The sequence below is a fragment of the Equus quagga genome, chromosome 3 (assembly GCF_021613505.1).
Source record: "Equus quagga isolate Etosha38 chromosome 3, UCLA_HA_Equagga_1.0, whole genome shotgun sequence".
NCBI lineage: Eukaryota > Metazoa > Chordata > Mammalia > Perissodactyla > Equidae > Equus > Equus quagga.
Genome location: NC_060269.1, coordinates 90,730,869 through 90,746,543, shown reverse-complemented (window position 1 = coordinate 90,746,543; position 15,675 = coordinate 90,730,869). Strand labels below are relative to the sequence as shown.

Genomic DNA, 15,675 nt, shown 5'->3' with positions numbered 1-15,675 from the left:
ACTTTCCTCAAAATCAGTCTACCATTAATTATATCAATTTCCAGCACTTAGAGAAATAACCACTTCTGATGACATCCAAGAAGTATTTGCTTGAAATATATTACTACATGCTACTTTGTCAGGTCCTTAAAAAATATCTTTTGGTAAGCCTACATAAAAATTCACCTAAAAACAAATGTTTCCCCCCGTGCTCCCCAATAAAAGCAAAAAAAGCTGATCAATGACTGATCAATAAGGAGCCAATTTGAGGTCTTTAAAGCACAAGCATGCAAATTGAAGCCTTTAAAGAAAGCTAGATGATTAAAAACTCTCTACAAGTACAGCTAGTTTTCTCTACAAGTAAACGGATGCTTAACTTACTTTACTAAGACCAACATTGTGGTATTTCTTTTCCATTATCTTCTTCACTGGTTCCTCTTCCTTAAAAGTAATAAAGCAGAATCCACGCCTCTTATTGGTCTTGTTGTCCATGGGGAGCTCTATGGATTCCACCTGATACCAAAAAATAAGTTTTAATACCTTAGCATACATGTTATTGACAATAAGAGCACAAGTTTAGTGGGAATAAAAGCACAAAATAAGCATATATTAGGCCCTCAAGCTCTATTCTGCTCTGCTTATTCTCATCTTTTTAAAGACTTCTTCAAATTGGACTATCAACTCCACCTAAAAAGTCTTGAAACCTCTTTATAAAAACAAGCTGCAAAGGGCAATGACATTTGTTACCTAATTCAAAGGTCACAAACTCAAATGCTCACCAAAAACAAGCAGAAAGAAACAGTCAATTTTAAGCAACAGAGTAAGTGACCGCATGAGAGAAAATAAGGAGTGGTGAGGACCAGCGAAAACTGCAGAACACAGGACCATCAAAAGCTGGAAGCTGCTACTTGTCTTAGACAGCTGTTGGCATGCAAGAAGGCAGTTCCAATATTGCTTGCTCTTGCGAATATTTAAGAAAAACTAGACACCCACTTTTGTGGGAAATATCTTAATTCCTAAATACTAACAACAAAACATTTATTCTGTTTGAATAAAGTAAAAGATGTCTGCAGGCTGTGTCTGGGACCCAAGGCCACAAATTTCTCATCTTAGGTTTAATTCATTAATTCATAAAAGGAAACCTCTATCTCACTATTTCCACTGTCTCTAATTAGGCTTATAAAATTTGCAAATACACATGTTAAAATTGAGAAGGCATATTACACTCTATTCTTAATTCATTCCTTTCCTACTCTCAAATGAACCACTTCCTTCTATATCTCAGGAATAGAATCTGGATTTCTTCCTTATGCACTTTTTATTTATTTTACTAATCTGGTAAATTTCTTGAGCTAAGAAATGTCTATTTCATCTTTGTGTACCCTGTGGCCAGCAATGCTATGCATACAGTAGTGCCTCAGTAAATGAGAAAATGCAATCATTTAACCTTCAAAGATCTACTAATAAAGTATTTACATATCCTTATTTAAAAACTAATCACATAATCTGTTCAAACTTTAAAACTTTGAAAAACTCAGTGAAAAATCCATAATGTAACAATGATATTCACACTAATTTTGACAAAAATTGGGTCAAAACATTACCACATACCTCACCAAAACCACCAAAGTACTCCCTTATTTTCTCTTCAGGTGTATCTGGAGAAAGGCCACCAACAAAAATTTTTTTAACAGGCTCTTTTGTTTTCATGGCTTTGGCCCTTTTAGGATCAATCACCTTCCCATTCAATTTATGTTCTTTCTGATCCATGACCTAAGGAAATTGAAGTTTTCATTTTAAATATGTATATCTTAAAGTTCAGAGTCTATTTACAAAAATAGTTATAGTTCAATAAATGTAGTTAATGCCAGGCATATGTTGACTGGCTCACAATTACATTGTCAAATTGTGGTGATGTGACATCAGCTAATATATACTAGTGTTTAACCTTAAAGGTCAGGAAGAATGGGTACGGCGGGGAGATACAAATTTAATCAATTAATAAAAAACCATCACATCTTTAACTGTCAGCAATACAAATATGATTGCTACTTCTCCTCAGCCCAAGACTAAAATGATTCAGTCAAAAGTCTCTTGCCTAGCAAAATCTGTACTTCTGTGAACTCATCACAACACCCTTTTAACTAGGTGTCTTTAAGTCTCAATTATTTTTTAAGTTAATTTTAATTTAGTAGAGCCTGGCACACAGAAGGTACTCAGTAAACAATTCTTGAATCTGACACTCTCTTCATAAAATGTGTTGGCAAGAACTGTATCTCCTCCTTTGTATAATTGCAAAACGGGAAATCACAAATAATGGGCAAATTAATTGTATCAAACTATCCGCTTTTTTTTATTAACTGATCAGAACACATAACACACTACCTTATCTACACTCTCCGACTCTTTAAATAGCACAAAGCCAAAACCCCTTGATCGCCCTGTGATAGGATCTAACTTCAGAGTGCAGTCTACAACTTCACCAAATTTGGAGAAGTAGTCCTTCAGATCTTTCTTTGTAGTGTCCCAGCTAAGGCCTCCTATAAACATTTTCCTGTAAAGACAAAAAGCAATATTAACATACTAAAAAGTAAAATAAAATACACTTTGCCTTAAGTATCCACATAATACTACCTTTTCCAAACTGCACCAATTTTACTGGGCAGCATATTAAAATGGTATTCTTCCTATATAACCACATATTAAGAAAATCTTATTCCAGTTTTGGAAAGTTTTGCTTATCACTGCTGTGCCTGCATAATTACAAAATAGTGAGCAAGCAGCAGATTAAGTCTTTTGACTTGCCAAAAAGATAAATGTATCCCCAAAGTAAAAATATTGTACCTTAAGTCTTTCTTAAATTACAAGTTAAATACTGGTAATAGCAAAATACAGAATCTTAGCCTCGAATTTCCCCTCCAAATCTTCATTAAACTTGTAAAAAGGCCATGCAGTCCCCAGTGATCACAGCAACCAGCATGTGTCTATACTGAAGCTCCTGTCTATTTAACAGTTCTCTCATTAACCACTCTTAGCACATAAAATGCAAAATCATAGTCTCACAATTAAGTTCTAAGCAGTTTTTTGATGTGCTAAGAGTCCTTAATAAAAAAAAGTAATCACGTAAACAATTTAGTGAACAAAAAGAATCGTCCACTGAAGCACAATCCACTAAGTAACCTAGATGATTTATTTACAGTAGAACCTCAGTTAACCAGCAGTAAATTATTTAAATCTTTAAAATGCTAAAAGTGACAGGTAGTCAGTGGAAACCACCAAGACACTTTAAGACCAAAAATATATACTCCAAAAAAACCCCTTAGGGTGAAACTGTTTTTTTCTTACAGCAAAAGGCCATAAAGCTCAGATCTGGCAGCTCTGTGACCCTTTTTGTATCTGCCCCCTTTGCACCCACCCCCCCAAAAAGAGTAAACATATACCTCCTACCCTTTAAAAAGACAGGACTGGAGATTTTTATTTTAAGGGTAAACTGTCAGAATTTGTTATGTGAGGGCTAAAAATTTCACCCTGGTAATAAAACCATGCTTGCTCAACGATTTCTCATCTTTTAACTGGGGTGGGTCAGGGGTAGGGATAGAGATGCTGTTCTAAGTTTCAGCTCCCAGAAAGAAATTAAAGCAGAAAACATCTCCATCTTGTGGGCTTTTATGATATTGCCACCAAAGCCAATTTTTGCAACAAGGCCAATTTTGTCCCTAGAATAAGATCTTGCTTCTGCTTCTCCCTAAAGATGCCAGATTAACTGAGGTGTTACTGATCTTACTTACTCTCCTACCAGACTTGTTTTTACTTCTAATGATAAAATTAACTTTTAATGCAAAAAAAGTCTTACTTTAAGCATATACTGTGCTTCCCATCTCAGATTAGGTTTTCAACTTGTCCATGTACTCTAGAGCTGGGCCATTTATATGTTAACTTCAGGACTTCCTCTAACAAAATTTCCATGCTTGAAGTAACCTTTATTAACTATTTTTGTATTTTATAATCAAATGAACTTAACAAAAACACCCATAATGTTGTATAGTTACTTTTAATCTTTATTGCCAATTCCATGAAAAAAAGTTGAGGTATTTTCAAAATTACATTTTCTTTTATTCAAATAATGCACCTTCTAATATCCAATCATAGGCACGTAAATTGCCTTAAACACTTTATTTTTAACCTCAAGATCCAGAGCACTTCCTTCATAGATGAAAGTCCATTACCAATATTTACCCTTTCAAGGTGAGGAGGACACGGCTATGTTTTTAAAGAGAAAGAGAACTGAGTATAAAAAAATGATCTCTTGCTCAGATATCCATGGCAAGTTGTAGAACAGAAACTTCAATAAAGTTGAAATTTAACTATTAAATTACCACTAACGTGATTATTACAGAAATTTTCCATCAATAACTTAACAGTTTGAAATTATTTTAACCTCCTGAAGAGAATAACAAAAGTGTTATTTTAAAAAGGTAAAGCTGAAAGGAAGGAAAATTTTGTGGCAGTCTGGTCTGTTTCTCAGATATTGAGACAGAGCAAGTTTTGACTTTATTTAGGCAAGGCAATGTTTATATTGGGTCAAGTGTTCTTAACTTAAAACTAAGAAACAGAAAACCATTAGAAAGAAGTAAACTATAACACCAAGAATGAGGCATGTTCTGTAATTATTCACAAGCCCCGAATGTTTTTCACAGCACAGGAAGTCAGTTTTCTTAAATAGTAGATTAAGCAAACTAATTCATCAAGTGGCCCAATAAAGTGCTCTCTAAAGAAACGTCCCACCTTTAACATAGCCTTTAGTAGAGAAGTTGTTAAATGTGCCTATCTTAGAGCTAAAAGGTCACTGAAGATGCTAGCCTTCCTAAAATAACAATCAAATCCCATTTATCCAGAACATTAAATATTCTGGTCAACTGTAATTTATACAGATTCCATACAATTACTATTTCTCAAAAAATTAGAGGAAAATACATAGTAAAACTTCAGCTATCCAGCACCTTTAGAGAATGAGGAGCCAAATATCCCACCCTCCTTAAAGCACTGCTATCCTTCCCTAATCTCTCTCCAGTTGTTTTTCACCCTTCAATTATTTGGAATTAATTTTCTCTACAACCTATCACACACACTTCCGCCTTCTTAACGAAATACATTAACCATGATTTAACACTCTAAGGGTCATTCACCACTAATATATTAAGCTACTGTTGCATGCCCATAGGGTCTTCTGAAATTACAGAGCCATTTATTAATACACTAACTGCATTTCATTTCTTAGCTTTTTAAAAAGTTCTATTTTCATTTTTGCCTGATTAATCACCAGTTGCTGTTCTAAAATGCCTCCCCCTTCCATTGGGTAGGGAAGGTAACCAGCACTCAAACTTTTCAAATTTTATATGAAAAAAAGTATTCTCTGAGCAAGAGCCTAAGTGACTCTTCTTCGAGAGAAATGCACCACTTTGACAGCCCAAAAGCACTTTCTTTTCCTTCTGTAATAAGGTTGCTGTACAACTGATAACCAGACAGGTGAACATACTACAATGAACACACACTGCACCAAATCCATTCCATCTTTACTAAATGGAACATACCAAATCCATTCCACCTCTCCTAAATGGAACATACTAAATCCATTCCCTCTTTACACAGCAGGCAAACCAAGATACAACGGTACAGTACAGTAAGAAAAGGTCTTATCTTAATTCTGGATAAACAGGAACTTACTTTAGCCTCTCTAGAACACCAGCACTCTGACATGCTCTCCCTGAAATTATGAGGTGGTATAAAATGATACCAACTTAAGTTTTCTATATTTTATATTGCAGTATCTTGCTTAAAGCACAATACCTATTGTCCGTCCAGATTACCTCTGCAGACTTGAATACAAAAGACTGACTTTCAAGTTGCTGTCACTCCCACTCCTGTCAAGATGTGCAAACACTTTATAATGCAGAGACAGAACTTCAGAAACATCCTAAGCAGCCAAGTTAAAACTACATCATGAGACTTGGTCAAGTATCAACAAAAACGGGCCGCTAATGCTGCAATCTAAGTTTAAAATTTGATCCTTAGTTATAAGTGAATCAATAATTCCAATTAAAATGTAGGACTTCAACTACAGTATTATTAACAAAGTTTAACTTCTTAATCCTATCCATAAGCTATTTAGCACCCCAAAGGCAACAGTATTCAATTTAAACCATTTACTCAACAACTGAAATCTCCTTGCTTTTACAGTTATTAATTTACACCATATTATGTAATTAAATGACAGGCATAAAGTTACACAACTCAGTGCAGATTACTATCCAAATGCTATGCAGTGTCATTTAGGAATTTTGGCTGCTTCGTGGGACACTGTCTTTTAGAGAAAGTAAATTTTAGAGGCAGTAAACCAAACTGCCTAGGTTTAAATCCTACCTTTACGACCTACTAATAGGATGACCCTAAGGAAAAAAAAAGAAATTCCAAGATTGTTTCCACATCTGTAAAAAAGAGAACTAAGAGCCTAGCTCATATATCTTCAGTGAGGATTACATGAACAAACACACTTAAAGGGAACATAGTCTGACCCATCCTAAGTGCTCACAAAAGTAAATTATTTAGAAGGGGTAGAGCACAATCTAAATATAATTTAATAAAGCAACTTCATCTACTCAGTGGCTTAACTTTTTAAAATCTACATGGGCTATATGAAATTTCCAACATTAAGGAGGAAAGGCCAGGATGAGTTTCATATAAATGGATCTTAAGATTATTTTCAACGCTACAGACTTAAAGTAACCCAGAAATTATTTTAATATTCCATGTAAAAGATATACACACTAGAAACTGGGTTTCTAAGACTCTTAAATGAAACGTGATTCCAAAATCATCTTGATGACTTGTCTGTAGTCTACACGAATGCCAGTAATTTTAGTAAGGAATAATTTCAAAACATAAAAGGCAATACATATGAACAGTGCTGGCTGGTGGAAAATGTTCTAATTAAATACTATTTTTTCCCATCCAGGAAAACTTATTCCCTGTACTATTGAAGTCACTAAGTTTAACACTCCAAAGTCAACAGAAGTATTTTATTTAAAGATACTTCCCCTAACAAACCTTCACTGTGAAACACCTCATTCAAAGTAAAATGATAAACACTATTACATTTCCTTCTAATTTTGGAATAGGAACAAAAAGAAGTATTCTATAACTTTCATATACTTCCTAACAATTCATGATCTCCAGTATGTGGTTCCATAACAAGTTCTGACAGTTTAAAAAATACAACAAAATATCAATCTGATATACATTTCAAGTATGTAACATGACTACCCAATCACTGTCACCTTTTAGAGTAATGTTAATCAAGTATACCAATAATCTTCATGCAAATAAATTTTCTGGTATTTCACCTTTGTAATTATTCCCTTAAAAATCCTAAAATGACATTAAGTATAATGAAATCTCATCAACACATAAATGACTATTTTTCCTTAGAGATTATAGATCTATCTTAAAATTAAGTCACTAGTTACCTATAAGGGGGGAAGGAGTTTACTTTTTCCAACTATACAGTATCACGTGGTAGGGTAATCATTTTAGAATCTGTATAAAAAATACCTTTGGAAAGAGTTTGACAAACTTTTAACAAATCATTAAAAAAGATTAATTCCTCTAGCCTAGTATATTAAATCTCTTTACTTCATACTTTAGATTGACCCTAAATGACCAAAAGTAACTAAGTTGAAAACATAATAGCTAATAAATTAAACACAACAGTTTTTTAATAAACTTTAAATGTTTAACCCAAAATCTCTCCTTTTTCATGTCACTCCAATGCAGGAATGACATCTTCTATTTTTACTTTTAAAATAAACTTTCAATCAGCTTTATAAGGTAAACTCCCATCTACCTAGAAGTTAAGGAATGGTGTTTCCTTAACCTAGAGGTTAAGGTTCTGGTTAACTGAGATTACTACACATGCACAATTCTATAAAGTTTTCTACTGGAAATCAATTTAGATATCAACACTAAACTCAGAAAATACATTTTTCCTTTCTTGATGAAATTTTAGAACCTTGCAACGCTTTAAAATCACATTAGTTTTTAATAGTATAAGGGAAAAACTATAGTAGATTCATTCCATGACACCATTTGTTGGTTGCTTTTTGAGCATATTTGCTGATACTTTTTCACCTATCTTTCTCACAATTTCACCCATCTTTCTCACAAGACTAAAGGAGTGGGGGAATTTCCGAGCTGTTTGGGCTTTGTGGTAGTTTCAAGTCTAGATAAGCAGGAGTTCACAGAACATAATCCAATACTTAAAACTATCACCTTGATTATTGGCCAAACACTGCCAGTTAACACAAGTCTCCCCACCCCACCCCCAAATAGTCTTAAATGTCTAGTTCCAATGTGCAATATAATACTCCAGAAACTAAAACATGCTTACCTTTACTCCACAGGAGTAAATCACTGGTAGTATCAACTATTAAGGCACGGGATAAATACATACAAGCTATGAAAGCAGGCTATGTAGTCAATCTTCCTGTGGTGAGCATTGTTTCCAACACAGAGATCAGCAAACCAAGTAACAAACATGTTATATTACCTGAGACCACACTGTTGGGAGTGAAGTAACACAAACAGATCCCACGCTTCCAGCATCCAGTTCAGTGCCCTATCTACTAAAACGTTGAAGCAAAACTAAAGTCAAATAAAACTTGGACTAACAGAAGTTATGTTTCACTACATTTGTGAATCTGCACACACTCGTGGTGGACAACTTTAAGTGGAATAGGAAAAAAGTTACTATTCTATTCCTTTTGAAAATGCTTTCAAGTATGGCATGTATCACTTGAAAGCTAAAACCAACCCTCCTCCTCGTTGGCCATAAATCACACATGACAATAGTAGATTCAAAGCTTTCTTATATTAGGGCAGCCTTACAGATGACAGAATATCTGGGCAATATGAAAAATACACAGTAAATATACATTTAGTCTACAGAAGGGGCCACATGACTTGAGGAAAAATCCCCCAGGCTTAAGGCAAGTATATTTACGTCAAAAAGCAGCACTGAAAAACTTCAATGATATCCTCCAATTCCAAACCCAAAAGGTCAGGTGATTTTTAATATCTTTCGTAATAGATAAGAATTTGAAATGAAAAGAATGTAACACTCTTCCCTTACATGTTCTTCATCTCAGGATTTGGGAGCAACAACTTCTGCAATTTTGACAGTGGAAACTTGTCAAAGGTTCCAAAAATGCTAAAATTCAGACCCTTCTACTCAGGGTCTCAACTTTACAGTAAACCCAACTTTACTGAATCAAAGGCCAACAAAATCTGGCATGAGGCTGCTCGAAGAGTTACTTGTTTTACAAAGCAAACAATGTTCAGAATGCCCCAGAAGCACTAGGGTATAGATTATAATCTCAAATATTTAAAACAGAAACATGTGTAGGCCCATTTCTTAAAAATTAGACAGGAGACAATCTATAGCAGAATTCACAAAATTCCCAAAAAAGAATCATACTTAAGCTTACACACACTGATGCTTAAAGGACTAGATCAATTGTCCTGTTAAAAGTATTGCTATACTTTGGCTCATAACTGAATGGGACTATTTTGTTTCCTGCCCAATCCAATGCAGGCAAGTCAATGTACCTACCTTGTAAAATTGTCTGAAAGCTAACACATTATAGTTTTCCAATAATCATGAGATTTTACTTAAAAACTCTGCCTCCAAGTACCTTGCTACATGGCACGTATATTTTGCCAGGCACTAAGTAATTTTAAACTCCTAACCTAAAAAGAACTGCAGCTCTGTAGAGAACAAAATGAATCTACACCCATAATGGGAAATTCCAGTGCAATAGCTTATAAGTAAAAACTAGGGATGTTAAAGTTGGAAAGATTAAAAAGAGGTGCACTCAGGAAGGTATTTTACTATGGAAATGAATAATTACTCCAAAGGTCCACAGGAAACTGTGGAAACATCCACTAGAGGTGTAACAGGCATGTCCTCCTCAAAACAGCTGTTTATTCTTATATTCAAATTAAAATACAACTTTAAGTCTATAACAAATTGATTTTTAAAATATTTTTAGGATGAAATTGTAACCACTTTATTCTCGTCAGAATTGTGAAAAGAAAAGCAATGCAGAAACGTGTTTAGGAAATTAAATACAGATCATTTTATATCTGGTAACCACTATTATCCAAACTATTAAGACTGCTAAGAAACTGTTACCCAATATCCGTCAAATTAAGATAGAGAAAGGAATAGATAGGGTGGCAAGCGCACAGAAATCAAACAAGTTTAAAGGTCTTGAGAGTCTTTTTGTTCAAAAAGAAAAACAGTTATCTGTAACAGGATGAGGCTGAGCAATTGGGCGATAATTTTAAAAAGTCAAATATTAGACTTTGAGAACATTATTTAATTGTAAACTTCCTTAACTTAAAGTGACCTCAGTAAACCCCTATTTTAAGTGGATGACAACTGATCATAATCTAAAATGTACATTAACTGTTGAGTATTTAATTGTCCATTTTTACTAAAGAGGTCACTCAAAAAACTTGTAAAGTTAAAGTATTAGGTAGGAGGGCCAAGTATAATTCTTACAAGAGTCAAGTGACCTTCAAACCTAAGTTTATGATCCTTTCAAATTACTGAAGATAGTTGCTTACATAAGATTTGAAATATGTAATGGAGTAGAAAAGTCAAGTACAGTTATAGTTTAATCTTTCTTTAGTTTGCCACCAGTAACTAGCAGTGAAACTGAACTATCACAGTGGCAAATAGAGGGGATAATTTTCATCAAAAACCTTTTTATTCTGAATGTCGAACTCTGACCCCAGTCTCTTTTTTTTGCTTTTCTCTTTTGCATACTGTTTCCAGTCTGCTTTACTTGCAATATAAAACTGGAGAGTTTTCAGTGTATGAGAATATAGTCGTAAGTAAAGCTCGTGTAAAATTTAAAGGTTATCCCAACTGGGCTCTTAAAACAGAAAATAATTTGTACAGATATGTCAACTATTTGCAAATTATTGGCCCTCTAAACTCCAGTGGTGATGGACACAAACTCCTGGAAAACTTAAATATAATTCTAAAGGTAGAAGATGGACATTTAAGGAAAAAGGAAGGAGAGGAATAAAGATAATCTACCAGCCTTCCAAAAAGAAGTCATGCAATTGTGAATACATGTCAACCAGCTGTAATTAACATTCCAGCCACATCACACTGAAAACAAAGTATCTGATAAGAGCTGTAGTGGAAAGCCACACCAGCCAATCTCAGACTAGTACATATCCAAATCTTGTTAGTTTTATTTACAAACATGGTTGGTGACAAAAGATACATTTTTGCACAATACATATACACAACACTACTAAAACTGTTTTACTTTTGACATGTCCAGAATATTTCAGTATAACATGCAAGACATTTCAAACACACAATTTTATATCAAGTTACCTTCATATTTAGCATTAAACTTAGAATTCCAACAAAAATATTTTTCATCTTAAAAACAAATTTGAAATTAAAAGCAATATTTTTCCTTGCCCAGATGTAAAAATATTACTAATCATATTAAGCTTTAATTGGCCAAACCACAACTACATGCATTACCACAGACCAAAAACCATGTAATGGCATCAATTTTGCCCAAAGATCACGCACAATGCCTAAAAAGGTTTTATATCCCAGGTACAAGAATACCCTACTGTACTAATGTCTAGAATTTCCTGGGGATCAATGGGCAACTAACCAATACACAGCCTCTACATGTTATGACTACTGAAACCTTTATAATACAGAAATAAAATTTAAAAGTTTTACCATTCTTCCCGCTGTGCCGTCGCTGCTTCAGAGTGTCGTGGGGAGGAGTTTGAATGGCTAGGGAATTAACAACCGGTACAGCAACCAATCAAAATTCTAGTTTTAGTTTTTGACATTGTTAGGGTTAAAAACTTTAATTCATTTACACTTCAGTTCAACAGTAGATAACTACAAAGGCAGCTAGCTTTGCGATTAGAAAAATCAAGACTAACAAAAAGCCTGCCCCAAACAGCAAGATATACAATTTATCATTTTGGTGCCTCTGTCCAAATAACAGAATTCAGAAGACAAAAACCAAAATGTCCAAGGCTTACGTTCCCAAATATTTAACATATTCCTTTTTGACATTAAGCTATACATAAAAGTTTCAAGATAACTGATTAATTAAGAAAAACTAGTTTCCCATCCCACCTCCACTCTCCCAAAGCCAGCACAATCAGCAAAACAGCCTGCCTGGGCTGAGATTATTAAATTCTATATTCCAAAGTGCTTCTCTCTCCCCCCTGCAAATCTTATGCTTTTTCCGAATCATGGAAATCATGTTTTCTAATACTGTGTTAAAGCGACATTTTATTGCTTTTACTCTCCACCAACACCTTTCTCCTTGTTACAGTGAAAAAAAACCACACACACACCTTCCCTCATTACAAAAAGGAATGGAACCGTTAACCCAGGATCAGCAGTCTGTAACGGGAATAAGAAAACCCAACCAAGAACCCTGATTTAGTCCCTCCTGCTAACTCCTGTATTACGTACGCTCCCGCTCCCAAATGCTGCATTCTAATATATTAAAGGCAGCTTTAAGTGACAGATAACTTAGTCAAATTGAAGGAGGCAAGTTAGTATTTAAAAACGTGCAGAAAAACAATCGTGCCACAGCATAATACAGGATTTGTTTATTTTAGGAAAGGCGGCTGGTGGGCCTCCTATAACAGGGGGTAAGAGAGCGGAAAGGAGAAATCAAGAGAGACCAAAAAAGGATCCTGGGCAGCGGGAGAGGAAAAAACGGTTTTGTAAAAAAAATGGAAACTTCACAGGAAAAGTAAGGTCGGAGTACAACCTGTACGAACAGTTGGGGAACCCTATAGCTGAGGGCGCGAAAAGTGTGCGCGGCTGGAATAACTCGGCGGGGTGGGGGAAGGGCAGGCGGCAAGCCCGAGGCAGGAACAGCTCCAGTCAAGTGCAGGCCCCGCCGACAAGAAACTTAGCGAAAGCCCGTGGGGCACAACCGACGTACCAACAGGCGATTCGGGGAATTTCACCAGTCCCAATTTGTTCCGTAGGCTGTGAAATAGGGACTAGGTAAACAAGCCATTGTGCAACAGTGTACAGTGGGAAAACGAAGAGATCGAGGCGAAACTTATTCAAAATACTAGAAAACATTCGGCCTGAAGCCGAGGCGGGAGCAGCAGAAGTGGACAGCCCACACGTCCCCCGGACCATGTGCTTATAAAGAATCGCATCGTCGCGGGATGTGGAGTGAGAAGCACCAAATAAACCTCAGTAGTCCAAGCATAAAAGCTTTTGTGTCTGTCTGCGTTTTTATGCCCGGGACTTTAGAAAACCGAGACGGGAGGGGACAGCGGGTAAAGAAAAAAGGTACCCCTCGACAGGCGGGAAAAAATCCTGGCGGCTAAGTCGGTGGGAGGAGACCCACGGCGAGGGAGGGAAGGAGGGCGGGCCGGGGAGCAGCATGGTGACGGCTAAAGGTGGAAACGTGTGTGATGGGGGAGGGGGCGAGGAGCAGGCAGGGAGAGAAGGCAACGAAAGCCCCGGGGAGCCCAACGTAGACAAGCGGCCGACAGTGCGAGGAGGCTACAGGGGGTCCTGGAGGGCGGGCGGAGAGCGGGAACGAGGCCTAATGGCGGGGGATGGGAGGGGGAGGGGGGACTAGTTGGGCCTGACTATCCCGGGCCGCCCCTTACTCACCCTTCATCCTCCTCGTTCTTACTGGCGTCGATCTTCGCCCCCTCCGACTCGGCGCTGCCCCCTTCGGTGCCTCCGGCCGCGGTTCCGCCCCCGGTCCCGGCTCCGCTTCCCGCCGCCGCCGCTGCCCCCTGCGCCGCCGCCACCATGGCTCCCTCCTGCTCGCCCGCCGAGCCGCCTACCGCCGCCGTTGCCGCCGCCGCCGCCCCGTCCCCGCCGAACTGCTCCTCCGACATAGTGCTACTGCCTCCGCCGCCGCCGAGACGACACCCGCCGCTGCTGCGAACCGAAACTAGCAGCAAAGTAATCCCCGCCGCTGCCGCGCGCCCGCTCTACCGCGCGAAGCACACAACAAGCCGGAGAAGGCGCGCGTGGCTGCAAAGGCTCCTGCGCCTCGCTCTGCCTGCTCCCCTGGCCTCCCACTCTCGCGCGGCGCGCACTCCCACTCTCTCCGGCTGCACTAAAAAAGAATAAGGAGCAGCGGCGGCCGCTCTTGCCTCCTCCTCGCTTTAATGGCGCCGCCGCGGACCACCTAAAATGGCCGACGGAAGAACGGCGCGTCCCGGTCACGTGACGTGCGAGCGCGCCCTTTGCGCCTCCTCCGCCCCCTCCACCGCTAGTTTTTTCACCCCCCGCTTCCTCCTCGGTCCCGCCCTCTCACTCCCTTTTATACCTTCCTCTCACGCGCTGCGCCGCACAGCCTGGGGCCTTTAAAAGGAACCGGAAATGGCGTTCACTAACACGGCCGCGCGGGGACCATCGAGAACAAGGAGCGCTGGTTCGAAGGCGCGGCTAGAGGGGCGCCTTCCTCTGTCCCCGCCCAGCCGAGGGTTCTTGGAGGCGGCTCCCCCACCCACCCCATCCCCGCGCCCTAGCTGGGAGTGGGAGCGGCGGCGACGGGCGCTGCTGTGGTGGCGTCTCCGGGAGGGCCACTCTTCCCTGCGCGCTTGCGGCGTTGGGTCGGGGAGGGGAGGCGCCTACTCGCGGCTCCGTGTGTCCTCGAAGCTCCCAGACGTAGAACGGAGGCGACCCCGTGCCTCCGGCTCGGCCAGCGCGGCGCCGGCGGGGGCCTGGCTCGCCGTCCCGGGTGCGAGGCGTCGCGTTGAGCTGCGGGCGGGCGCGGACTGCCGCACCTCCTCCGCCCGCGTAGTTGCCCGCGACCCGGTGACATTGAGGTCTCCCCGGCTGCCGCCGCCGCGCTGCCCAGCCCCAGGCGAGCAGGCCGAGGCCGCTGACGGTTAGGGCTGCTTTTAAGATTTGCTTTCCAAGTAAGATTTTTGCTTGCCTGCTTTTCTCCTGGAGTTTTTCGTCAAAAGAGGGAGATAACTTGCATATTTTAAGGAGCACGGATTGTTTTGTTTTGCTTGCTTTATGTGAAGATCCTAAAACCTGCCGCGATTCTTTGAAAATACGAACAGTTGGGAAGTGTGTTAGGTCAACCAGGGGTTCATTTCATTTAATGTTTTTAGGTGCTTGTCCTAAATAGAATATATAAATGCTGTGGATCATCCTTACAAGGTTTTTGAGTTTGTTGTGTTGTGGGGTTTGATTTTTTTAAAACACCGGTAGGCGTTTCATGCAGCATAACAGTAAAGTTCCGTAACAGACATGTTAGGAATCCCAGAAGCCTTGGGGCTGGAAACGGGGTTATTCGGGCTTTGGGATTGGCGGCTTCCTGCAGTACACCCAGGAGAAAATCAAGTTTTTAAGTACTTCTTTAGTCAGCAAATAATTATTTACTTGTTTAGTGTGTGCCCAAACACTGAGGAAGCAAAGAGCAGTGCAAAATATGGCAAGGAACTCTGAAGAGTTTAAATACTTGTCTTCGAATATGTAATTAAGTGAATTTGTTCGTTGAACGCTATCCAAAAATCTCAAGGGAAGATTAAAAGTATCTCATTTTTTACTATTAAGCTAGCAGAGTTTGCATTACA

The 15,675-nt window shown here is 38.9% G+C and overlaps 1 protein-coding gene across 5 annotated transcripts in view; it reads right to left on the bottom strand.

Moving 5' to 3' along the window:
- The window catches only part of HNRNPD (heterogeneous nuclear ribonucleoprotein D), a 17,261-nt gene extending 3,005 nt beyond the window's left edge, over positions 1-14,256 (bottom strand). Inside the window, exons 1-5 of one of the 5 annotated variants that reach the window (XR_006887898.1) lie at positions 13,745-14,256; positions 11,816-11,872; positions 2,365-2,533; positions 1,591-1,752; positions 361-492 (exon numbers count right to left, since the gene is read on the bottom strand). Coding sequence is in view for 3 of the 5 variants with exons in the window: in XM_046656025.1 (XP_046511981.1) it covers positions 361-492; positions 1,591-1,752; positions 2,365-2,533; positions 11,816-11,872; positions 13,745-13,977 (753 nt within the window). In the remaining 2 variants the exon portion in view is untranslated. The remainder of the gene's footprint in view (positions 1-360; positions 493-1,590; positions 1,753-2,364; positions 2,534-11,815; positions 11,873-13,744) is intronic. The other 4 variants (XR_006887899.1, XM_046656025.1, XM_046656026.1 and 1 more) reach the window with 4 other exon arrangements.
- Between the last annotated feature and the right edge of the window lie 1,419 nt (positions 14,257-15,675).